Source organism: Dipodomys ordii, unplaced genomic scaffold (assembly GCF_000151885.1).
Source record: "Dipodomys ordii isolate 6190 unplaced genomic scaffold, Dord_2.0 Scaffold133, whole genome shotgun sequence".
Classification (NCBI taxonomy): Eukaryota; Metazoa; Chordata; class Mammalia; order Rodentia; family Heteromyidae; genus Dipodomys; species Dipodomys ordii.
In genome coordinates, this window is record NW_012267349.1 from 2,551,350 (window position 1) to 2,577,963 (window position 26,614).

Here is a 26,614-nt window from a genome sequence, read left to right on the forward strand (position 1 = left end):
AGTGCCCATATGTATGTGGTTAGCCATGGGAAGGGAGAACTTTCCTTCCTGCCAGGTAAGGTTTCTTGGCAGTAAAGGTGGTAGCAGAGATAGGTATCTGTTAGAGATTACTTTAAAACAACTATTCTCATAATTATATCACATCTGAAAATTGACATCATTTTTTAATATTCCTCAATATCAGATTGGTACTCATAGTTTTAGGTCATCTTATAAATTGAGCTTTATAGATTTCAGCTGGTTTTGAAGGAACCATAAATTGCAATCACACATGCGTTTTCAGTCTCTTTGAATTTTCAGTGGCTTTCCATCTTTTATTTTGCCCCTTACAATTTTTTGTTAAACATCTTTAGTTTTGTTCAGCATGCATTTGTGAGGCTCTGAATTTTGATTATTACATTCTCTGGTGTCGAGGAGGCTGGCTTCCCTGTGTAAATTGATAATTCAGCCTGACTTTTTATCAGTGGTCTGAATATTCCTTTTGCCTAGCCCATTTCATGAATGGTATGACATATACTTCTTCCAGGACACACATAATGTTTGACCGTCTCTCTTAACTTAGCAGTTGGTTGGTTTCATTAATTCCCTGGGGATTCTGTTTTTGTGTTTCTTACTGCATGCAGAACTGGGCTAGAACTCAGGGCCTCACACATACTAGGCAAGCATTCTACTAATTGAGCCACCTCCCATTCTTTCGGCCTTTAGTTTTTTAGATAATGTCTTGTGCTTTTACCAAGACCCACCTTAGACTATGATTCTCCTACCTCAACCTCCTAAGATGGCAGGATTATAGGCATGTTCTACCATGCTTGACTTGTCTGTGAGAGAGGGCCTCAATTAATTTTCTCATTCTGACTTTGAACCTGGATTTTCTTATCTTCAGTTCCTGAGTAGCTGAGATTGCAGATGTACATAAGATTACTTCTTCTTTGGGGCTGGAAAGGTGGCTCAGTGGTAGAGTGCTTGCCTTGCATGCATGAGGCCCTGGGTTCGATTCCTCAGTACCACATAAGCAGAAAGAGCCGGAAGTGGTGCTGTGACTCTAGCCTTGAGCCGAAGAGCTGAGGGACAGCGCCTAGATCCAGAGTTCAAGCCCTATGACCGACAAAAAAAAAAAAAAAAGAATTAAGTGAAACCAGGCACTGGTGGCTCCTGCCTATAATCCTAGCTACTAAGAAAGCTGAGATCCTGCAGATTGTCATAGCCAACCCTGGACAGAAAAGTCCATGAGAATCTATTTCCAGTTAAGCAGCACAATTTCAGACTGAAGGCATGGGTAAAGTGGTAAAGAACCAGCTGTTAACAAGGAAGCTAAGTGAGAGGACAGGGACCTGAGTTTAAGCTTATTACCCAAAGAAAAGAAGACATGGTACTGTACTGGGTGTTACTTTTGGGTTGTCTTAACCAAATACCTGACATAAACTTCCAGGAGGGCCAGGCACTAGTGGCTCACACCTGTAATCCTAGCTACTCAGGAGGCTGAGATCTGAGGATCACAGTTCAAACCCAGCCCAGGCAAGGAAAGTACATGATAGAGTTTAGTCAATAGTCCTGATTCCATTCATTCTAGGGCCATTGTAAGGCAGAACACAATGGAGGCAAACACATGTGGAGGAGGAAGTTGTTTACTTCCTAGTGTACATAAAGCAAAAATCAGGAATAAAAGGAAAAGATCTTGCCTTTGGGGGTAAGCCTTCAGTGACCTACTTCCTCTAGCCAGGACCTACCTCCTAAACTTTCTATCAGCTCCCACAATCTCACTACCAGTTGAGAACTAAGCATTCAACTCATGAGCCTTGTGGGGTACATCTCATATTGAGACCAGCCACCACAGGTGGTAAGAAAAGGCCCTGTTGAGATGGTGAGGGAATGATATTGAGAGGGAATGAAAGAGAAATCTCAAAGAAGTATTCACAGCTAGGCACAAACTCATATCTGTAAGTGGTTCATGGCCAGCCTGGACAAAAAAAAAAAAAGTTCATAAGATTGCATCTCAACCAATAAAAGTGTGAGCCCAGTGCTATGCACCTGTCATTTTATTGTACATAGAATCATGATCCAACCTAGCCTAGGCTTATAGTGATGCTGATTGAAAAATAATGAAAGCCAAAATACTGTGTGTGTATGTGTGTGTGTGTGGCATAAGTGATAGAATACCTGCCTAGTAGGTGAGTTCAAATCCCATTACCAAAAATAAACAGAACACACAGATGCTCAGATGGCAGTGATCATAAAAATAATCATCACTCAAAGGTCTTTGAGTGATTATTAATGTCCCAAATGCAAGAAGAATAATCTTCATGGAAATCATTTTTTTTCTGTGCCAGAAATGGATTTGAATTCAGGGTCTTGGATTTTCTTAACCTTTCTTGATTGTGTCTGATGCTCTACCATTTAAGTCATCCCTCCAGCCCAGACTTTTGCTGGTTAATTAGAAAAGGAGTCTCAATAAACTTTTCTGCCCATACTGACTTCAAGCCTATCATCCAATCCTCAAATCTCAGCCTGCTGAGCAGTTAGAATTATAATAGTGAACCACCTGTTCACTGGCTCAAAGGTTTTTAAACTGTTCTCATAACCAGCAGTGCCTGTATAGGTACTTATTGAATGTATGATCCTGTTCAATGCATTTTTTCAGAAAAAGTGATAGCACTGGCCAACTTTGGACTGTGATCCTCTTCCTACCTTGTCTCCTGAATAGCCGGAATTACATGTATGTCTACCACACCATCTCATTTTGGAGATAGGTAGGATCTTAAGTGTTTACCCAGGTTGGATTCAAACCACAACCATTCTCTGCCTCCATTGTGACTGGGATTACAGGCATGCACCACCAAATGTGGTTCATATGCCATTCTTACCTTGGTATAAATTTTGTGATAACATTTTTTTCATTACAATTTGTTGGGCTCTGTTACTTCATGCCTATAATGTCAGATACCAAGAGGATTAGGTCTAGAAGACTAGCTCAAGGCCAAAAAGGCCAGAAAAGACTAGCATTAACACCCCATCTCCAAAATAACCAGCAAAAACCTGAGCTGGAGGTGAGGCTTCAGTGGTAGAGCTTTAGCAAGCAAGCCAAGCCAGGAATGAGTTCTCTTAATTTGACCTCGGACACTAAAAGCAACAAGAAAAAAAAAATTTAAGAAGTTCATGTTGAGACATGAAGTGTGGGCACTTACAGCACTTGTTAGCAAGCTTAGTATAATTTTCTCCAATATTCTATGTATAAAGTATTGGGGATCACACACGTAAGACTATTCGACTGAAATGAATCAAGTAGGTTACTAGGCATAACTGGCTTGCCTGTCTTCTGTTCTCATTGTCACTTAGAATTACATGTCTGGGTCTGTAAAAGTATATATTATACACAAAAGAAGAGCTGAGTCTCTGGTTTCTAGACTGTGACTGCCTCCTAAAATGGGGAGAACTCAGGCTGTGGACAGTGTGGACACAGGCTGGATGGGACCAGCTTTACTATGCGCAGTGAGAGACTGGTGTGAGACCCTTGTCTCTCTGGCTCCTCTGTGATTGTGTTACAGAGGAATTCATTTGGTGCTTTTCCCGTGTGAGGGAAAATTGACTTTCTCTTCCTACAGCGATTTGGGATAGATTTTAGAAACTCTGTGTCATCATCTCATTAGAACCCCACTGGCTCTGTGGCACACTGAAGACTTAGTGCTGCTTTTCTGTATGTTCCGTCCCTCTCTGAGCAGAACCCTGGATCCTTCCAGCCCATTGTGCTCTTCTGCAGGTAGTCTCATTTGTGCCTTGGGTTGGCAATATTTCTGCTGTCTTGATTGGGGGGGGGGGGGCAAAGGTACAGTCACACAAACTCCATGTGCAATCTTGTTTCATGCATTTGCGGTTACCCACAATCAACTTAGGTCTGAAAATACCCCATGAAAAATTCTCAAAGCAGTGCGTCCATTTAAAATACCTTTTTATCCTAGCATATGGTTAAATGTTCCTTATTAAGTGTTGTCCAACCATCTCTTACTGTGATTAGGTTATAAATTAAACTCTACCATAGGACAAAATACAGTATTGGAACAGTCTGGGACAGTCCTTCCTGTGGAAAAGGAAGGATTATGGTAGAGAAACACATATGCCGGATTTCCCGGATGGCTTTTACCAATTAGCTATGTGGCTTTGATGCTTTCTGTGAGTTTTCAGCATTGTTTCTCTCCATTGGGGTCAAGAAGCCTGCCTTGCCTAATCTTGTTGAATGTTCTAATAAAATGACTATAGTAAAGTGCTTGTGAATAGAGAGGGTATTTATTACTGTATCTTTACTGTTTAGATCATGTCTTTAATTTCATTCACTACTCAGTAAGTATTGATACCAGGCTTGAACTCTGGGCTAAGGACAGAAAAAGATTTTGTTCACAGGGAGTCTACATTCAGAGGGGCAGAGAAAATAGACACTGGTGGTCATGCTTTTCTTTTCTTTTCTTCTTTTTTTTTGGTCAGTCATAGGACTTAAACTCTGGGCCTGGGTTCTGTCCCTAGGCTCTTTCGCTCAAGGCCAGAGCTCCACCACTTTGAGCCACACCTCCACTTCCAGTTTCCTGGTGATCAATTGGAAATAAGAGTCTCATGGCCTTTCCTTCCCAGGCTGGCTTTGAACCACAGTCCTCAGATCTCAGCCTTCAGAGTAGCTAGGATCTCAGGTATGAGCCACTGTTTCCCAGCTTGGTCATGATTTTAATCCTAGCTATGGTCATGATTTTAATCCTAGCTACTCAGGAGGCTGAGATGTGAGAATTATGATTCAAAGCCAGCTCAAGCACATAAATCCATGAGACTCTTATGTTTAACCAGCAAAATGCCAGAAAAGGAGGTGTGGCTTAAATAGTAGAGCATCAGCCATGAACAGAAAAGCCAAGCAAGACGATAAGCTCCAATACTAAAAAACAAAAAAAGGCAAAGGAGTAATTGTAACCAGTATGTGCAGTAATTTCCACTAGTGGCAAGAAAAAATAGTGGAGAATGGCATAGAATGACAAGGTAAGTTAGGAAAGAATTTATGAAGCGAAATCTGACAGGTGCAGAAGAAAAAGGGAGTAAATCCAGCACCCAGGCCCAGAGTTCAAGCCCCAGGACCAGCCAAAAAAAAAGAAAAAAAGAAATCAGATAGAAATGTAGATTCCAAGAGTATTGGGTTTCCAGGTAAAATACAGGATTTCCAATGAAATTTGAATTTCAGGCAAATAACTTTTTTGTGGTACTTGGGATTGAACTCAGGAATTCAGTTTTGCTAAGTAACACTCTACCACTTGAGCCACACATATAGCCCCTTTTGCCTTACTTTGCTTTTGAGATAATAACGTGTATTTTTGCCTGGGACAGCCTTAGCTCATGATTCTCCTGATTTTTGCCTCCTAGGAAGCTGGAATGTATAGGCATGAATATGCCTGTGGTTTGGGGTTTTTTTTTCCTTCAAAATATAAGAATGTGCCCTTGTTTTTCCTATATCCAACAGTTCTCCTGAGTCAAAAATGAGCTAGATGAACTTGCAAGGAGGTCGGTTTATATTGGGCCAAGTAAATAAGGAAGACACTATAAGGATGGAGGCCAGATGTCATAGGATCTTGGTATAAATTGCAACTTGTACTCTTGAGTCCAGGGAAAAGCCATTGAAGGTTTCATTACGTGCAAAATATGATCCAGTGTAGGCTATAAACCAATCATTCTTGCTGTACAGAGCAGGCAGTAGTGTAGCATTGGATGCTGAAATTTCTTACTGCTTTCTTTGACTTTACCATACACTCTATGTAATAGTGGTACAACAAATGATTTTACAAGATGTTCTCTAGATGATTTAGGTAATACTACTCTAATATTGTTTAGGAACCTAACACATGGTGTGGGTGTTTATGGAGTAGAGATCAAGTGCATCAGCCCTGAAGCTGAAGAGACATTCCAGCTATTAGCCAAGCCCAGTCTTTCTCTAGCTGTTTTCATCTGGCATGATCATTAATCTTTACAAAGACCAAATGAAGCAGCTTGTGACAGTGTTTGCCCTTGAACTGTGCTCTATTCCTTGGGAGCATTTGTTTGATCTTTTCTATCTCACATCCAGGAGACCAACATCCCATAAGCAGCTGGGCCAAAATATCCAGGACAGCCCTTGGTACAAACAACATGTTGGTGTTCTTGCCACAACAGAAGTCCAGAAGTCTTTTCCAGTTACTTTTTCTGAAACTTTAGAAAGTGTAGTGGATAAGCAGCATATGATACATAAAAAGTCCTTTTGATTCAAAAAATATGTTGGCATATTCACTAACCACTTTATTTGCTGTATCATAAGTGTAGTAAGTGTTTGCTCTGTGTAGAGTTAAATGTATCATCCATCTTGGCTGATCCCAGATCAATTCTCTTTCTCTACTCAGCAGCAGTTACCTCAGCAAATCCCTTTAAACCTTGGTTTACTCACATGAAAACACATGGGACCACCATGTTACATGTGGTGTTGGTGTCTTGGAACCCTCCTAGAGGTCAAATGATTTTCAGAGAGCCTGACGTTTATAAGTCCAAAATTTTTGCTGGCTGACATAGTGTGCATCATTTAATAATTCTACTAGTTAATACCCATTATAAAAATTATCATATGCAGATAACAAAAAGAAAATAGAAAGCAGCTCTAACACCTACCCAGAGATCATCTCAGTGTGTTCTTACAACACCTTTTCGTCTTTCATTTTGATTATAATAGACATCTGAAAAAAATGTAGAATGAAATTCTATATGTCAGTGATCATTAAAAGAGCACACCTCACATTGATAATGGAAAAAGAGGCTATAACAGAGACTTTTTTTTTTTCTTCTTTGCAGTAATGGGGTTCGGACTCAGCTTGGTGGGCAAGCCCTCTCCTTTAAGGCATACCATCTACCCTTTTTTGCTTTAGGATTTTTAGATAGGGTCTTGCACCTTTGCCTAGATGGGCCCTGGACTGTGATTCTACCTCCCAAGTAACCGAGATTACACATGTAAGAAATAGTGCCTGGCTTTCTTTGATAAGATGTTGCTAGTTTTTTCCCCTAAGTTATCCTTTACTCATGATCTCCCCAGCACTATGGCTACCTCCCTAATTAATAGCTAAAATAACAGGCAAGTGACACTATGCTATCTCAACAGAACTCTATTACTATAGAGTTAATGCCCTAGTATTTTTTATCTGTGTGCATATGCCTCAGCTCTTCTGTTTTAGCAACTTTTATTGCTTCCTCATTCCTCGTTTAAACTCCAACTTCAACTGTGTCTGTATCCACCGGGCAATTTTCTTTTCCTTAACTCTAAAGAGTTGTCTATCCGATGGACCTTGAAAAGAAACCTGACCCAGTTAGAATTTTTCGGGACTCAGAATGCTTTGATTCACAATCCTCATGATTAAGCTGCAAACCCTTTTTAGTTCAAAGAAGGTTAAATCACTAGGAGGAGGAATGTCAAGAACTAAATTGTTTTATACCTCCTCACTCAAGAAAAGTGATTTATAGTACCTTCTCTGTAGAATATACATTAATTTTCCCTAGTTCTAGCCTGACTGGTCTCTGTCTGAATCTGCTGCCTCTTCATTTTGTGGCCTGAGGCTAGTACACTAAAAAGATTAGTTCATTTCCGAGGAGTTTCACCTTCAAATCAAAGATTATTAGACTAATGGTCATTGATTGTTGTGTGTGTTGTCCTGAATTCATATGGTTTTCAATTTTTGAACTTACCATGGTGAATTAAAGGCTACTGTTAAGATGTGCAATCTTGGCTGGTAGTGTGGCTAAGAAGCAGAACATGTGCCTAGCATGTGCTGATTTTGGGTTCTATCCCCAGCACTTGGGGCAGGAAGGGGATATTGAGTTGCCTTCCCTGGAAGAAAGGCCATAAATGTTGGGTAAAGGTAGGAGTTAGACAGTGTGGGATTTGGGAGTTTTTTAGTCACAGGATATCTTTGCCCTGAAGGCAAGTACACAGTAGCCACAGACAGAAACATGTGATAGAGACACAGGTGGGAAGGTGGCCACAGGTAGATACATAGGACACTGAGGTTCTGCCAGGCAAGAGAAGTAGAACTATCCATAATGATGTGAAACAGGACCACTTCTGGGTCAGGCTTCCCAGGGCTCCTCCTGAGGCCAACTTTATTGATAGGATGCTGTGAGTCCAGTTTATTAAAGTGTCCTGGAGTGATCAGACGGTCAAAAAGAAAGTTAGGTATTGAGAGGTTAAATTATTAGCGGTGAGCAAGGTTTTTTCCCTATGTGTTATTAATGATGTTCTTACTTAGGAAAGTGTTGCTCATTGGAGGGTTGTTTGTGAGTGCTTGGCATTATTGCCAGTGCTGGCGTCCTTCCAACCTTGGTAATCCTCTGAGATTTCCAAAGAAAAGAAATGCTCTATTTTCTGTTCTTTCTCCCTGTAGGGTGATTGGTTTACATATAATTTCATTATTTTGTTAACCAGTGATCACTGTGTACAAAAACAATCTTAAAAACCCCTATTTTTCCATTCTGTGTTAAGATCTTCACTGTTGGTTTTCCACCCTTCCGAGTATTATGTGTTAGCAGTGAAATTTCTCCCTAAAAGCTCAATTGGACTATTTCCCATTTTTGCAGGATGTCCTTGGAGTCTTGCACAGTAGTGTCTAGTAACTTAGAGTAGTAAGTAAATGCTCAGCTTTGGAAGAAGAATTACAGTCTTGAGGAATCCATTGGGAAGTCATGTCTTAGATCACCTTGGATTATATTTTTGTCAGTACGAATCTAGGAAATTCCTTGTTGTGGCCAAGGAATAAGGAGGGAATTGCACTGTCTTGTACCAATCTCTGACACCATTAATGTCTCCTTTTAGTTGATAGTCTTTATTCATAGCCTTGCTTCATCTTTCCCCATCATGCCCTTGATGGGAAATTTTCTTTCCTGACAAGTTGCTATACAAACTTGGTTATTTCTGTAGTTGTGGACTTGTGTGAGCTCACTCTCTTTCTATTTCTTCTTTTTCTCTCATGGGGGTGTGTGATGGGTGGGTATGGTTGAAGGTTTCACAGTCAAGTCTTAGATCCATTTGAAGTCTTCGTGTAATAAATATACTTTATAGGAATGTTTTATTGCTTCCATTTACAAAAATTTAATTAGAATTAAATAATTTAATCTGGCCTCAGACTATAAGGTACAGATGTGTGTGATACTGCTAGAGCAGCTGGGGCTTCCTCCACTGACAGGCTTCCCGTCTGCCTTTTTCATTTTTCTCGTCTGTGGAACTCAACTTCCTTCCTTTCCTGGTCATATCTCCCTGCTGAAAGGCCCTAGTCATTAGACCATCAGCCCCCAAGGCAAGTTAGTGTTTTCTCTTTTTTCCTGAGCAAAAACAATTTTAGCTTTTCTTTGGGGAACTGTTTTTGAGTCTCTGAAGTTATTCCCAAATATCATAAAGTCTAATTTTGCTCCACAAGAAGAAAAACCATATTGCACATTTTCTGTTCAGGGATTTGACCCTATTTTGGTTTTGCCTAGTTGGAGCGCTACTACTGAAGCCATGCCTCCAGCCCCAATTTGACTCTCTAAACTTGCCTCTCACTGCTTTTGGATCATTAGCAGTGGCAGATGATTTCATGCACATAAGGCCAATTATTTGGGATCATAGTAAAAATCACCTTGCATCAGGAATAATTTCTAGATTAGTTAAGCTGGCAGTTTCTTTAAAAACTTACCAGATCTTGAGGGTAAACTATTTTCTTGTCTGACTGATTTTTCTGACCCCTGGGCTGTGGTCCCTTCGTAGAGCTGCTACCTCAGTGACCTTCCAAAGACATTCTTACTCTGCTAAATCGAGGCCCACCTGATTGTAGAAAATTGATTTTCAGAGCATTTTTGCAGTCGTCGCTAATAATGTCATTATAGTTTAGCAAAGAGTTGATGAAATTTTTGTGGCTATTTTAAACAAAGACCAGATGTTATTTCTCATTTTTTTTTTACTAGAAATTAAGTTTCCTAATTTTCTTTGGTAACCTTCATGGAAGTAATCCCTATGAAATGTAGCACTTTCTTTGCTTTTTCTAGACCCGTGTGCACTGACAAAACAATCTATCTTCCAGAATGGTTCTCACAAGCACACCAACCGAATAACCCCCTTTTTGTTCCTTTTTTCCTCTGATAGCCTTTCTTTCCCACCTTATTTCTTGAGATAATCCGAACAGCCAGAAAATGAGAGAAAGCTTTGACCAATTTGTTTTAAATGATCAGTTACATTCCTGAATCCTCAGATAGTGATTGAGCTCTGCAGCTCCAATGCCATCTTATTTCCTTTCCCCAGAGTGCCAGAGCATATAACAAATCATCCCTGTCTGCTTGCTAAATGGACACCAAGGCACCTTTGCATTCTCATTCCCCCTGTGGCAGTGATGGAATTTTTCTGCCATCAGCCAACCTCTCTCTAGAATAGAAGTGTGACCACTAAATGATTTTTGGAATCAGTCCCCGTAAAATGCTTTCAGGACAGGTGTGAAGCTTATTCGTGTGCTCCTTTGACCTATGCTGAGGTTTCACTGATTGGGGCACCTGCATCTGGATGGTTGACTGAAGTCCTGGGAGTTTGACTAAAAATCATATCCCGCATTAACACAGTGTTCATTCCATGCCAGGAATGTCCTCAGCCCTTTATAGGTGCATTAATCCACTTGAAGATGAGCCACCGTACTTAGTATTGATGATTGATGTTTTTCAGGTTGAAAATTGGTGTCCTCATTTACCTTGGAGAGCAAAAAATCCCTATGAAGAAGCTGATCATAATTCATTGGTAAATGATTTTGGAAAACTCTTCCTAGACTTGTGCATTTATGTCAGATGATGAGCGATACAAGTGGAGTCTCCAAGTGCCAGCCGTGGGGTGAAATAGTGTTCTACTAAAGAACTGTCACCAGTCCTAAGCCCTAAGTAACCAAATCAATCAGCCCGTTAGCATAGATTTATATATTGAGCAATTCTCTGTGGGTCCTTAAATGATGGGCAACTGATAGGAATAAGACCCAGTGCCAGATGTGGAGGCCCTTGGTGATCTAATGAGAGGGGATGATTATAAATAACAGCCATGTCTGTCATAATGCTTTAGTGCAGGCCAATGGGAATTAAAGAGGAAGAAGCAATCTCAGCCTGCAGAAGTCAGGGTAGATTGCATAGAGAAGATGACACTCTAGCTGAATTGAAAATGATGAGTGACTTCCTATGAGGTCAGGGGGAAAAGGAGGTCTCCAGTATGTGACGGTGAGCACTTGGTGTTGTACAGCAGGAATCAGTGGGCAAAGCCAGAGTGTTTTGAATAAACTAGGTTTAAGATGACAGTCAAAGGTAGGAAAGAGACTATGAAAACCTGTATGCCACCTTGAGCAATGAAGTCTATTCTCTGGGTGTCAGCGAATGTTTGCTTTAAAAGGCCAGATCCTAAATATTTTCCTTTTTGCAAGCCATATAATCTTGGCTACCGCTACTGAGTTTTGCTATTCCAGCAGAATGGTTGTAGGTGATACCTACGTGCAAATTGTAGCTATGTTCCAATAAAAAACACAAGAACAGACAGTAGGGAGGATTGCCCACATTCTCATGGTTGTCTGACTAGAGTTGAAGATTTGGGGCGTTAGGAGTCTATGGAGACAGGGAGGGAGATGAATGTTTAGAGTAAACTATGGTGACTGCTGGAAGATGAGCTCAGTGTGTTTTAGGTGTCTTATAAAGTAAGAACTGCTATTATCTTGTTCCTCTTTTCCAATCACTAGTTGAATCCTATATTATCCAGAATAACAGGGGAGTCATGGTGGGGGGCAGGGAAATACAGTTCTTGGATTATAAATTATTCTGGCCTGAATTTGAAGTTTGTATTCTGCTGTGGTAGAAACATAGTATTTTGGACTTTTAACTTCCTTAGAAAATCAGACATTTTGGTGGTTTGGACTGTGACATAATATTAGATGAGCATTTATTCCCACGTTTAACTCTGGACAGAAAGAAACTCTATGGCAACCTACATGATGTCAGAGAGCCTGTTCAGAGCTGACTTCAACTGAAGTCAGTGGTCTGCTGCCTAACAATAGATCTGAGTGGCACAATCAATTTTGACACAGAGAATTTCAAGGTGTGTCAAGAATACTCACTGTAAAATTGGCATTTTAACATGGCTCAGGGGTTTTCAATGACTGTTCTGCCTTTCTCAATTTCTAATTTTTTTTTAATGATGTCCCTGATAGCAGTTCAGCAGTCAGGGGCCTGTGTTTCAATTTGCAGACCTGTGACCCATAAGTAAAAGCGCTGAAGCAAGACAAGACTCAGTGTTGAAGCCTTAGATTTAATTGACTCTCTCTTTCAAGTTTTCAAATGTCACATCAGGAAAACTGTTTTTGCTCTCTGGCTTTTTATCTTCTATTCATTTTATTAAATTTCTGTTTCTAGGCAGAAATTCGGACGGATTTTAATATTCTCTACAATATGATGAAAAAGCATGAAGAATTCCGCTGGATGCGACTACGGATCCGGCGAATGGCTGATGCATGGATCCAAGCAATCAAGTCCCTGGCAGAAAAGCAAAACCTTGAAAAGAGAAAGAGGAAGAAAGTTAGTTTCTTTTTTATTCGCTTCCATTAGATGCCAGTTTCCTTTTAAAACGTGCTTTTGCTTGGAAAGAAGACTAAGAGAAAGGTCATGTGTCAGATGACATTCCCTGAAGAAATTAGATCAGCCTTTGTACATCCCTTTCTGGGTTTTTCATTACTACAATACTCCCATTAGGGGAGACCAACACAATTTCTCAGATATTTTAAGCAGAATATCTGCTTGTTAGATTTTCTCTAGACCTTTCTGATTGTTTCTCTCAGGTTACTGGAAAAAATTTCCCCATTTTTTTTTAACCTGATTCTAGCCTTTGAGAACTTCCGGTTACATCATCAGGAAGCTCTTACATTTTTGTTACCTGTTTTGTGTTTTGGGCAGCCTGTGAATTTGCATTGCTATTTCTGTTGGGTGATGCTTTTATTGAGGATTTTATTGGAGATTTTATTGAACATGAGTCTATTTCAGTTCATAAGGTACTTAGGAAGAAATTTTCTTTTTTTATATAAATAAGGTAATGAGTACATTTCTTGTTGAACTTGTTATCCCCTTTCTCATTTTAGAAAGACATTTTCTGAAATGTCCTTGGGCTTAGAAGTTCTTGTACTCTATTCATTCTAGCTTAGAAGCAACATGGTATTGGATTAGCTGTTCTCATTTCAGAATTAAGCAAAGTGAATAATATGCTCCCATATCTAAAAAGAACTACAGACTAAGTTTAATAGTGATTGCTTGACTAATTAGTCCAGCAATTAGATATTAGATATTGTTGACAAGCAAAATAACAAATACATGTCGTAATACTCACAAGCACAGGTTGATATATCAGTCAGTTTTGCTTGTTTGTAAAACAACAAAACCAAACATTCTGGTACCAAGAAGTTGTGTATGGGAAAACATATGGCCAGATGTATCAGGTGGGCTGGAAAAATAGAATGTTTCCACGTTTCCTATGGATTTAATCCTTAGAATATATCATTAGGTAAAACAAATCTAAGTAAAGAATAATATATATATATATATATATATATTATTTTTGAAAGGGAAAGGGAGTTACATCTACAATATATGTATAAGCATTTACCTACACCTGTATAGTGCATAACTAATATGCATATGCTTATTGCTCATATTTTTACAAGCTGAAGGATAAACCATAAAGTTAAAAATAAAGGAGCTAGGTATCAGTGGCAAATTCCTGCAATCCTATTTACTCAGGAGGCTAAGACGTAGGGGATCCTGTCCAAAGCCAGTCTGGGAAGCAAAGTCCAAGAAGCTCTATCTCCAGTGTGCCAGCAAAAAGCTGGGCTAGAGGCATGGCTCAAGTGGTAGAGAGCTAGCTATTAACAAACAAGTTGTGTAACTATGAAGCCCTTAGATTAAAGAAGAGAGGGGGATTAATAAAGAAGGAAGAAAAGGAAGGAAGGAAAGAAAGAAGGAAGGAAGGAAGGAAGGAAAACTAAGCTAGGCATTGTCATTGCATGCCTATAATCTTAGTACTTGGAGGGTAGAGGCAAGACAAGGGTAGAGACCAGTCTTAGAACCTTAACAATACCCTCTCTCAGAAATTTAAAAAAATAAACATAAGTACTAAAGTGGATGGGGATGATGGTTGTACAACAGTGTGAATGTTCTTAATGCTACTGAAATGAACCCATCAAAATGATGAATTTTATGTTATGCGTATTCTGCCCCAATAAGAAAATCAAAGGGAAGAAGGCAATGGAGTATATCAGGTAACAGGTATCAAAACTAAACATCTCTGAGGATACTATACCTTGTAGATTGGATATTGGAGCCGTTTTATATAGTGGGAAAATTCAATTTTAAAAAGCCATACCTAAAAATTATAAGAGAAGTAAAATAGATCAAATCTTCCAGATTTGATATGGGCTGAGAGGGGAAGATAGTATTGAAGTCTCTCCAATACTATCAATGGAAACTTTCAGGTGGGCTTATCACTGAGGACAAAAAGAATAGCAAAAATATGTTAAGCCAATTCCTTCCCTATACTGTGTGGAATCTATTGTGAATATTGAGATGCAGCAAATGAGTAATTACATTTGAGAAGTGGGATTCTCATTGTGGAAGAGAAGAAATAAGAGCTGTAAAATGAATAATGTTCTATAAAGGTTTGAATTGGAAGTAACAGTAGTAACTCATGATTTATTTTATCTTTGAGGAAAATTAATTTTCCCAGTTAGAGACACTAAAAAGCCTCCAAACAGTAATTAAGTAGAGTCCCTTAGAGTCTTTGATCTCTAAATGCTCTTTGCACTAGGTGGTATATAAAAGTTCTTGGAAAAATGGCTCGTTATAGTCTGAGACGGGAATTGTGATAAGCTCAGAATATTTTGTCATACCCAAGAGCTGAGAAATTACCAAAGGCTGCTAGGACTGTGTCCAAAGAATCAAGGAATATCTGGGCACATTGGCTCATTCCTATAATCCGAGCTATGCAGGTAGCTCAAATCAGAAGGATCATGGTTTGAGACTAGCTGAGGCAAAAAGTTTATGGTCTCTGTCCTTGGACAAAAAAGCACAGCCCTGTTTGAAAAATAACTAAAGCAAAAGGAACCTGGATTGTGGCTCAAGTGGTAGAGCACCACTCTGGCAATGGCAAAGCCTTGAATTCAAACTCTAGTATTCACATCCCTTCCAAAAAAAATAATCGAGCCTACTGGAAAAAGTTCTTACTGGCCAATTTGGGATAGATTTGATAGGGTAATTTATTGGACTACATTAAGTTATGTTTATATCATTATTATTATACTATTTATATTTATCATTATATTTATATATATATTTATTTTATATTATTAAAATTAACCCATTGGTGGCTTACACCTATAATCCTAGATACTCAGTACAATGAGATCTGAAGATCTCCATTTGAAGCTAGCCAAGGCAGAAATGTTCATGAGACTATTACCTCCAATAGACTAGCCACAATCCAGAAGTGAAGCTCTGGATCAAGTGGTAGAGTGCTAGTCTTGAGAGAAAAAGCCAAGCAAGAGCACAAGGCCCTCGGTTCAAGACCCAGCAGTACTGGCAACAGATTAAAAAATAAGCTAAAAAATAAGTAAGAAATAATTAAAAACCTCAAAGCATGGTTTGAAACTTATTCTGAAAACTAGAAAAGAAAGTGAAAGAATATACCAGGCTAATTCCTTACAAACTGTATCTCATGGTGACCAAATGTCTGAGAAGTAATTTTTTTCATAAATAAATGAATGTTAGACTATGTATTGCAGCCTCATACATTAATGGGACTATTTAATGATTGTTGGTAGTCACTAAGAGCCAACACAGACACTCCGATATCATTCCCACCAATGCAAGCACACAGCATCACCTATAAATTGTCAGGACAACTGAATCAGAACTTGATCACATCTGAAGACCTAATTACTAATTCACCATAAACACAAGGCATGGAATATCCAGTATCACAATCCCTTGGGATTGCAATCAGCAAGAGAAACTATTGAAGTTACAACTCAGTGTCTCTGACACACATACACACATACCTTGCTCCAAATGAGTACTAGGAAATTACAGAGCTTAAAGAAGATGAAACACCTGAGGCAGTTATACTGTGGATACTCTTGACCTCACAATCTCCCAAAGGTCAGTTGAGGAAGTACAGATATTAACTGGCTATCAGATGATATTAAGAGTTTAGCCTGTTTGGTGTGGCTTCATATTTTAAGTGAAGGTTTGAAGTATGTACCAACGACAGATGTGATGTATAGAATTAACCTCAAAACAGTCTAAAGAGGTTGGGATAAAAGAGGTTATAGATTAAATCAAATCGGCCATGAATTAATAATTGCTAAAACTGTGATGTAAGTTCTCTTGGTATTGACAGTATTCTCATATCTGCTTTTCTGTGTGTTTGAAATTTGCCAACTTTGGGGGGGAAAAAAGCCCAGATTGCTAAAATATTCTCTATCGTCAGGCTTAACTTTAATTCTGACTTTAACTACCCCAATGTTTGAAAGCAGAATAATCTGTCCATTCCTCACACCCGTGGATGGCCATACCAAAAGCTGTGAAGGCTGTATTCTTTGCAAATATTATTTCCTTCTTCTTTTTTCCTAGGGAAGAAAGTGGCACATCTCATATTGAGATCACATCAGGATATAAATGCAGCTTGAGAAGTAGTTGACTGCTTTGTGGAGCTTTATTATGGACTTTGTTCTTTGATTTGGTGAAATTTAGTATATGCCTCTTTTTTTAATGTTTTCTAGGTTCTTGTTCATCTGGGACTCCTGACCAAGGAATCTGGTTTTAAGATCGCGGAGACAGCATTCAGTGGAGGCCCTCTTGGTGAATTAGTTCAGTGGAGTGATTTAATTACATCTCTGTACTTACTGGGCCATGACATTAGGATTTCAGCATCACTGGCTGAGCTCAAGGAGTAAGGAGATTACTTTTCAATTTTAAAATCAGAATACAAAACAAAAAAATGTAAACTCTTAAAGCCCTCTATTAGTGGATAATTTCTTGGGGAGGAAAATAAAAGTGATAATTCACTAAAAAGGAGATAAGAAGATTATTTTCAGGACCTAAAAACATACACTATGAAAAGGATAATATGTTTTCATTGTAGCTGCAGGCTCCCCAGGCTTCCTAAATGACTGCCAGAAAATTCAAACTAAGAAGCTTATTCTTTGCTGTTACAGGTGCTTCTAGCATCTGCAGCACAAGTCATTATTGACTTTCCTAATTCCCTGTCTCTTGCTGAAATTCATGCCATTCCCAACTCAACATCAAGCTTTCTAAAGTCTGAAACAGGCAGGTTCTTGTTTATAATTTAATTTGGATACAGTGAACTTCCTGAAAGCCCTGATCCAATCCTTTTTCAATTAGCCAGCTTTCAGCTCCATCTGTTAACTTTCCCAAGTCTTCTGTTTCACTGAAATTTGCAGGGAGCTCTCGTTTTCTCTCAATCCCTTCTTGATTGACATAGCTGGCCATGCAGACATTTGGATCCTCTTTCTCCCAGATACTACCCAGCAACTAAATGTCATGTTGCAATGCCAAGTATCTTCAGAAAGAAAAAAAAATGCCTTGGATGAACATTCTAGAGATGAGAGGTGTCTTAAATGCATGTGCATTCCACCCTGGTCTTTCCTGTATTCAAGGAACTGATGGCAAGTTAGTAGATGTGTATTGAGATGAAATCATTTGCTGATGATTTTTACCTGTCATGTACCATCATAAAAGTTCAGTTGTCATGGTAATAGCAACAATTATGACAGTCATAACATTGATGAAAGCTATTAACTGCAAACTGTTGTGCCTCAACGTATTGTGCATCAGATGCTAAACACTCTGTTTTATCTTATTTGGTAGCATTGAGAAATAGGTGCTGCATTTTAAAGATGGGGAACTGAGGCTCAACACAAACATGAGCTGTCTGAGCCTTAAAGGGAAGACCCAAGAGTTGAGTCCTCTGTCTCTTTGACTTCAAAATGGGTTCTGAGGTCTTCTGTGCCTTAATTGTCCAGCACTGTTGTTCCTTTACCAGGCTGCCTCCTGTTGCCATCTTCCCGCTTTATGAGGTGCCCAAGATTCACCCTGTAAGGTGGACATATTACTATACTTGCACTTACTCACCCTGCCTTCTGTAGCCTCCAGAGATGACCAGCATGTGGTTAAGGATCTGCCAATCTTTTGATTATTGCAATTAATGCATTAAATAATAATTACCCTAATTACAATTCTGGTAGTACTAATTGAAGTGTGGATGCTAGAATATAAATGTGGTAGGCAGGAAACTGAATCTTACCCAGCATGAATGCCTAGCACACTGGGGGTTCATCAGATTGTTAAAGGAAAGAAGGAATACAGAAGTGAGTTAGTTGGTGGCTGGATTATACAAATGGGGCACCACAAAGTTCAAGAAACAAGAACTTCCTGGAATGCTCAGGGAAGGCATATAACCAGCAGAGACTGATTTGATAGTCAAGGCAAAGTTGATCCTGGAAGCTGATAGTGGTCTTTGTATACATTGGCCTCAGGGCTAGATGGATTTTATTTAACAAGAAAATGATGGAAGCAACATAAAACAGTGGTCCCCAAAAGTGCCTATACATTGAAACACCTTTTTTTTTAGTTTTAGAGAACTCTTTGAAGTTTCTAAATGCTCATCATTTCTATAACTAATTAAATTGCAACATCTTGGAGGTAGGATTCAGTCTTAAATATTCTGTGATACCTCCCATTAATCCCACTGTAGAGATGCGTTTGAGGACCGCTGAGTACAGGGTGAACCAGGGGTCAGCAAACTGTGGTTCAGTAGGCCAGATGGACCCCACTGCCTGTTTCTGTAGTTTCAGAATGCCAACAAACTTGTGGTTACTTTCTATTTCTGGCAGCTTTCATCCTATAGTGGCAGAGCTGAATAATTAGGACAGAGATGAAAGTGTTTATTATCTGGCCCCTTACAGACATAATTTTGCTGATTTTAGGAAGAAGTTCTATGGAACCTGACTTTGCATGACGTTACAGGAGCAGGAGGAGTGTAGCGCTCTTGAACTCCTCAAGATAGAAAGTCGTGCTATATATCCAGTTCTCTTTATTTTTATTTTCCTGTAAAGTGAAGTAAAGATTCAGGAAGGTGAAATCACTTACCTGGATTTCCTAGCTTAGACTGCTCTGCAGTGGCCAGGGCATTAGACTTACCTGGTGGTTGGTGTTTATGCACCAAAACTTGCTTCTGTAGGAGTGAGAAAGGAGTTCTGTCTTCCCCTTGATGGACAAGAGGAATTGAGTGAGGCAGCAGGTTTGGGAACATTATGCCATCCTCTCTAAGGAGTGATTTTTTTTTTTTTTTGCCTGTTGAATTTGCCAAGTTCAGTACCTTAAAGTTAATAGTTTTTTTTTTCTTTCTTTCTTGGTTTGCTCTTTTTCTAGAATCATGAAGAAAGTTGTAGGAAACAGATCTGGTTGCCCAACTGTGGGAGACAGAATTGTGGAGCTCATTTATATTGATATTGTAGGACTTGCTCAATTCAAGAAAACTCTGGGACCATCCTGGGTTCATTACCAGTAAGTGCTACATGTTGTTTTTACTTATGTTAATGATCTTGTTTTTTAACCTTAAGAAGGATGACATGGTTACAAGTATAAAGACATGATTAAATATCTTTCAGACTGTATGAAGTGGGTTTCTTATTTGTAATTGAAACTCGGGTTTCTCACAAGGACTTTCTACTTCCTAGAGCTATTCCTTATGTCCACTGATGTCATAAGAATAGAAAACAAGTTCCACCTTTCTCTTCCCTTCCCTACTATCCAGCATTCCCCTCCCAGCTGGTCTCACCTGTTTAAGCAAATAATGACTTTGACAGAATAGGCACAGTGTCATTTTTTTGTGGTCCTTTTGAGGTAGTGGCTCATTTCTTACCTTTGTTCTCATCAGTATTCTTGTCGTTCTTGGGAGAGAAGGCTAAGAGCCTGATATGACCATCAGGATCTTTTTTTGTCTTCTTCTTGGTGACACTGGACTTCATGCTTGCTAGGCAGGCACTCTACCACTTGAGCCACACCTTCAGTCTTTTTGCATTTTTTTAATTTGTTTTTTTTGTCGGTTGTGGGGCCTGAACTCTGGGCCTGGGCATTGTCTCTCAGCTCTTGAGCTCAAAGCTAGTGCCCTACCACTTGAGCCACAGCACTACTTCCAGCTTTTTCTGCTTATGTGGTGCTGAGGAATCGAACCCAGGGCCTCATGCATGCGATGCAAGCACTATACCACTGAGCCACCTTCCCAGCCCACTGGTTTTGTTTTTGAAGAAGGATCTTGCTTTTTGCCTGACTAGCTGGATAGCTTCCCACCATAGTTGGAAGGACAGCCTTTTCTGTCATGACGGTCTCATGAACTTCTTTCTTTCTTTCTTTCCTTTCTTTCTTTCTTTCCTTTCTTTCTTTCTTTCTTCTTTCTTTCTTTCTTTCTTTCTTTCTTTCCTTTCTTTCTTTCTTTCTTTCTTTCCTTTCTTTCTTTCTTTCTTTCTTTCTTTCTTCCTTCCTTCCTTCCTTCCTTCCTTTCTTCTTTCTTTCTTTCTTTCCTTCCTTCCTTCCTTTCTTCTTTCTTTCTTTCTTTCTTTCCTTCTTTCTTTCTTTCTTTCTTTCTTTCTTTCTTTCTTTCTTTCTTTCTTTCTTTCTTTCTTTCTTTCTTTCTTTCTTTCTTTCTTTCTTTCTTTCTTTCTTTCCTTTGGCCTGGTGTGGCTGCAAACTCCATTTCCTTAGTAGTAAGTATTACAGGTATGAGCCACCCTCCCTGGCTAGGTCTTACATTTTTTTTAAGAAAAACTTATGCTTACTATAACCATGAGATTGTGCATGTGTGTGTGTGTTTGTGTACATGTGCTTGTGCATGTGCGTGTGTGTTTGTGTACATGTGCTTGTGCATGTGCGTGTATGTGTATGTGTGTATCTGTTCATTATTTAATAGAGTAGCTCCTTAGTTCTTTGATTGTGGGTTTGAGACTATGATTTAGAGTTTGGAACAATTCTATGTGTTCCACACACATGGTGCTAAGTAAATAACACTGAATTATATAATGTCATTTATTATATTTTCAGTTTTCTACGAGGGATTCTGCAAAGAAGCTTAGTTTAGTGCTAATGCATTGCCAATATTTCTTTTAGCACATTCATGTGTTTTTAACAAAATGAGAGTCGCTGTGTGTGCTAGCCTTCAGCAGGCAAAAATCACCAGTTTTGAATCCCCCCCCCTCTCCCCGCAAGGGCTCAAGTTCTGGCCCAGGGCTTCTCATGTGCTAGACAAACACTCCTAAGCTACACTTCTACCAATACTTTTTTAAAATGCTTTTTGCTGTTGTTGTTACCTGCTGTTTGTTGTTGTTGATACTGACTTTGGTGCTCAGTAAGTTTTAACGTAATTATTAAAAACTGAATAAAGATCACATTTTATTTAATAGTGTAAAGCCTACAAGAATTTTAAAAGTATGAAGGCTGGTTAGACACTGTGCCAGTGGTAATTTAAAAAAAAAAAAACTAGCCTGTAGTTTAAAACTGCTTTCTAAGAGAATACTGTTTATTTTTTGTCACTACTGAATAGAAACATTTATTGTGTCATTGTTGTTTTTCCAGTATTGGGGATTGATCCCATGGCTCTTTGTATGCTAAACCATGGCTATATTTCCAGAGCTATACCTGTGGTCCTTCTGGTTTTATTTTTCAATAAGGTCTCTCACTTTCGACCTAGGCAATCCTCCTACCTCTATCAACACCTCCCAAGTAGCTGGGATTATGGGCTAGAAAGATGTTTTGGGGTGATCTTCTGTGTAAGACAGTTTTGCATCACTGTGACCAAACACCTGAGCAAAGCAGGAAGGAGAGATTTACTATGGCTCATGGTTTCAGACCATCAAGGTAGGGAAAGTATGGTAGAGCAGAGCAGATCACATTATGATGGTCAGTAAACAGAATTCTTGTGCCAGCACATTCCTTCTTTCTTCACCTTTATTCCATTCTTGCTGCCAGCATAGAGGATGGGTACCACCTACACTCAGGGCAAGTATGTCTTCTTAAGAAATCATCTTATATCCAGGCATTGGTGGCTCACACCTGTAATCCTAACTACTCAAGAGACTGAGATCTGAGGAATGCAGTTGGAAGCCAGCCTGAATAAGAAAGTCTCTGAGACTTATCGCCAATGAACTGTCAAATCTGCTGGAAGTGGAGCTGTATCTCAAGTGGTAGGACTAGCAAAAGAAGCTCAGGACAGTACCCAGACCCTGAGTTCAAACCCCAGGACTATCCCCCAAAAAAGAAAAGACACACTTAGAGGTGTACTTTGCTAATCTCTTAAGTCACTTTTTGATCCAATCAAATTGAAAAGATAACCATTACATCTTTTAATTAACCAATAAATGAATCCAGCTAGCCTATAATATATCTTTCTCTTTCAGGTTTAAGTTTGATGTTATTAACTATAATCTTCAAGGTTATATGAGTTTGGAATTCCTGTAGAAATCAGAAATAAGAACTGAAAATACAAAGGGTCTCAAAAACATAGAGAAGGGATTCCATTGTCTGCAGAATTTCCTTGCAATTTTTTTCCCTAGCATCAACAGTTTTCTCATTCAACAATGAAATATTCACAGTAAAGAGATTGATGCAGTAGAGATTGTTGATTGAATGAATGGTCTTTCTTTTGGATATAGATTTCATTCAAAAGGAAAAAAGCAAAATTAGATGGTTGGTTTGAGCAAGAATCATACTCTACTTTTTGCATTGTGTTTTTTCTTTTTCTTGCATTGTTCTTTCCCTTGAAGTCTTCATGAATCACAGGCTATCATATTTGTTCTCACTTATCTGGAAATAACTATCTTTCTTCTTGGTTAATAAGCCATGTAGTAAACACACAGATTTTTATTTAATCCCACAGACTTTAAAATCAGGGCAGTTGTTTTCTGGTATTTTGTGTATGGCAGACATGAGAAAGCTGGACCATTCATTCCTGCCCTGACTTTCATGGACTATTTGAGCCAGATGCTAGGAGCTAATGTCTATAATCCTAGCTACTCAGGAGCCTGAGATTTGAGAGTTATGGTTCAAAGCCAGCCTGTGCGGGAAAGTCCATGAGATTTTTATCCCCAATTAACTAGCATAAGGCTGGAAGCAGAGCTGTGGCTTAAGTGGTAGAGCCCTAACTTCCACAAAAAAAAAAAAAAAAAAAAGCTCAGGGATGAGGCCCAGGCCCTGAGTTCAAGCCCCAGGACCAGGAGAGGAAAAAAAAAAAAAGACTGTTTGAATAGAGAAATATTCTCATTGGTGGTGTCCAGATAAGTTCAGAAAGATAGTGTTTTTATTGCAGTGAAGTCACTACCTCAGAGGGGTTTTATGGAAGAGTGTAATGTTGATGTCCCTTCCTTTAATAACTGGTTGGCATTAGTAACCGTTGGTTACTCAGTCTTTTGGTTCTTTAGCCTTGAATCTTTGTGTTGTGACAAAATTACAATTCTATCAAAACACCAAAAATAAATCTTGATAAACTTCCTTGTTCACTTCATTCTAAAAATGAGTTGTTAGAGCTGTCTGAATTCATCTTGGGTGATAGCATATTCTGTAAATTGTATCATCAGATCTTCTCATTAGGAACAAGCTCTTTAGATCTTTGGTCTTGGGGAAATAGTTGTAAGTTCTCGGTTGATAGAGAGAGAGAGGTAGATATGTATGTGTGTTTGTGTACATGTATATATGTATACACACAGGAAATTCAATGAAATATTTGTTAAATATCAACCTATGACTAATATTTTACTAGATACTGCCCTTCCTCTTTTGCTTCATATGAAGGCTTAGGCATAGAAGACATGAAGGAAGTAAGATGAAAATAGTCCAAGATCTAGTGTGCTTTGCATCAAAGTCTAAAACTAGAAAGTAGGCCCTAGCTAGGAGCCTATAAACATCCATCTCATTTTAGTGTGTCCAAGAGCAAAAAGAAGGTTCCAGGAATCATTTGGCATTGCTCCTGAGGTCCCTGTTTAAGAAAAGGCAGCTGACTGGGACACAGGGCAAATATCTTTTTAAGTCATTCCTGAGACTACAGACACATGAAAGGTATTGAAAAGATGACATAAACATCAGCGCTCCAAACATAGTTCCAAAACAGTCATAGAAAGTGATTGAAGAAGGAAAACTGCAATGTTAAACCTCCTATCTCTTAGACAGAGGTCAGTTCCTTCTGCTGATTTAGAAAATAAGCAGAACCTCAAGTAAAAAGATGGAGAAATATAAGTTATGAGATTTACCCTATCATTGTAGTCTGCTATAGTTGCTAAGAACCCAGCCTCCCATTTCCTGTATCTCTGCTCTGTCCTGAAGTCCTGGCTTTCAGGAATTAAGCCTCTACTAGATAACTTTTCTCATCAAGGTTTATTTAGAAAAAGTAACAATAAGAAAGCTCCAAATTCTAGACCCTAAGAGTGAATGACAAGGAAGTGGAGGGAGCTGAAGCCTTCAAGGCAAAGCTCCATGATGCTATAATCTGCATCATGAAATGGCAATCAACACGTGTCCCTGCCTCTCCTACTCTAACTGCAACCTATACAGCTACCACCATCATCTGAATACTACCATCTTTCTCAGAAGAAAATGTACTGGCTCCACCCACTCCTTTTGCTTCTCATTTCAGAAAGGAAAACATATCTTAAGAAATGGGAATGTTATATTATGAAGAAAGAAAGGATCCCATTCAAAGAGCATGGTGGGAACAGAGCACTGATGGGTTTCTTATACCCCCCTGTTCTTTTTCTTGGACCATCTCCCTATTGGCTGGCAGGCTGATGCTGTCCTTGTAGATGCTGTGAAAATTGCCAATCAGCACCTAATGGTATATACCAAATAGTCCCAGATATTCAGGAGGTTGAAGGAGGATGTTCAGGCCAGTGTAGGCAGCATTTGCAAGACTCCAAAAAAATTGCTGTTATGATGAGGGCTCTTCAATGGAAGAATCACCTAAGAACCCTAAAGAGAGAAAGTTTTTCTTGTGGTTGCTTGTCTTTTACTCTGATCATTGATGATTCCTTTCTCCTCTTCTTTATATTGTCTAGAAAAAGGGCATAAGAAAATTAGGCCACAAAACTCATCATTTATAATTGTACTTCCTAGAAAAGTGTACTCTGGTGTTTGGATTTTATTTTGTTCAAAATTCTATATTGTCTGAGCACTGGTGGCTCATGTCTATAATCCTAGCTAGTCAGGATGCTGAGATCTGAGGATCCCAGTTTGAAGCCAGCCCAAGCAGAAACTGTGAGACTCTTATCTCCAATTAACCACTCAAAATCCAGAAGTGGCACAATGGCTCAAAATGGTAGAGCACTAGCCTTGAACAAAAGAGCTCAGGGAGAGTGTCCAGGCCCTGAGTTCAAGCACGCAACTGACAAAAAAAGGAAAAAGTTCTATATTGAAGTGAACATAAAAAATTATAAGAATGTGACATTGTCAAAAAAGAAATCAAAGTGAAAAAATTAAGGCAAAAATATGTATTTGTTGATATGTATTAAGACATATATATATATTCAATTCTCACAACACACACACACACACACACACACACACACACGTACGTTATGAGAATGGAAGCTAGGTGCCAGTGGCTCATGCTTGCAATTCTAGCTACTCTTGAAGGTGCGATCTAAGTATCATGATTCAAAGCCATCACAGACAAGAAAGTCTGCGAGGCTTTCCTGAAATTAACTACCAAAAAGCTGGAAATGGAGGTGTGGCTCAAGTGATAGAGCACCAACCTTGAGCAAGGGACAGTACCAGGCTCTTGAGTTCAAGCCTCAGTACTTGCATTTAAAAAGAAAGGAACAGGGAAGTAATTGAGTCAGCTCCTTAAAAGCCATGGCTACCATCTAATTCTACATTGTGGTCTTTAGTCTTTATAACTACTGATCCTTCTGATCCATTGGTAAAAGTTATTCAGGAGTATCATTGATAGATAAAATAGAGCTGTTTCTATTGGCCTACCATGAGCTTAGTATACATGAATGTTCTGTGAATCTGTGATAGAGTCATTGCAACCCAACTCAGAATATTTTGTTTCAGTAGTAATTTTTTTATTCCTTTATTCCAGTTAGTCACTCTTTGTGTTCTCTCAAAGTGACCAGAAAGCTGTTGTTGTTTGCTTTTAAAGGGCCACCTTTAAAGCTCAAGCTTTGGGGCTAGGTGTCCACCCCAGCATATTACAGCAGGAAAGCAGTGGCTAAGACATAGACTGTGTGTGAACTGCACTGCAGGATGTGGCTGGAGCCAATAAAACTTTATTTTGAAAGTAAAAATAGGACTTCCATATAATTTTCATGTGTCACAAAATATCCTCACTCTCTGCTGTTTCTAATCATTTTAAAATGTGAAAACAATTCTTAGCTCACAGCCAAACAAAAAGAGATGGTAGGGAAGATCTGGGCCTCTTTTAAGGCCTTGGTGGAATAGCTCCATGAGGTTTTGTGTTTCTTTAGGCTCTAGGAAGAATGAACCGTTT

The 26,614-nt window shown here is 39.0% G+C and overlaps 1 protein-coding gene across 4 annotated transcripts in view; it reads left to right on the forward strand.

Moving 5' to 3' along the window:
* Mgat5 (mannosyl (alpha-1,6-)-glycoprotein beta-1,6-N-acetyl-glucosaminyltransferase) overlaps positions 1-26,614 on the forward strand; it is a 372,666-nt gene that overhangs the window by 225,051 nt on the left and 121,001 nt on the right. For all 4 annotated transcript variants that reach the window (XM_013030834.1, XM_013030833.1, XM_013030831.1 and 1 more), the window contains exons 6-9: positions 10,718-10,789; positions 12,433-12,594; positions 16,842-17,011; positions 19,513-19,647. In XM_013030834.1, the coding sequence (XP_012886288.1) occupies positions 10,718-10,789; positions 12,433-12,594; positions 16,842-17,011; positions 19,513-19,647 (539 nt within the window). The remainder of the gene's footprint in view (positions 1-10,717; positions 10,790-12,432; positions 12,595-16,841; positions 17,012-19,512; positions 19,648-26,614) is intronic.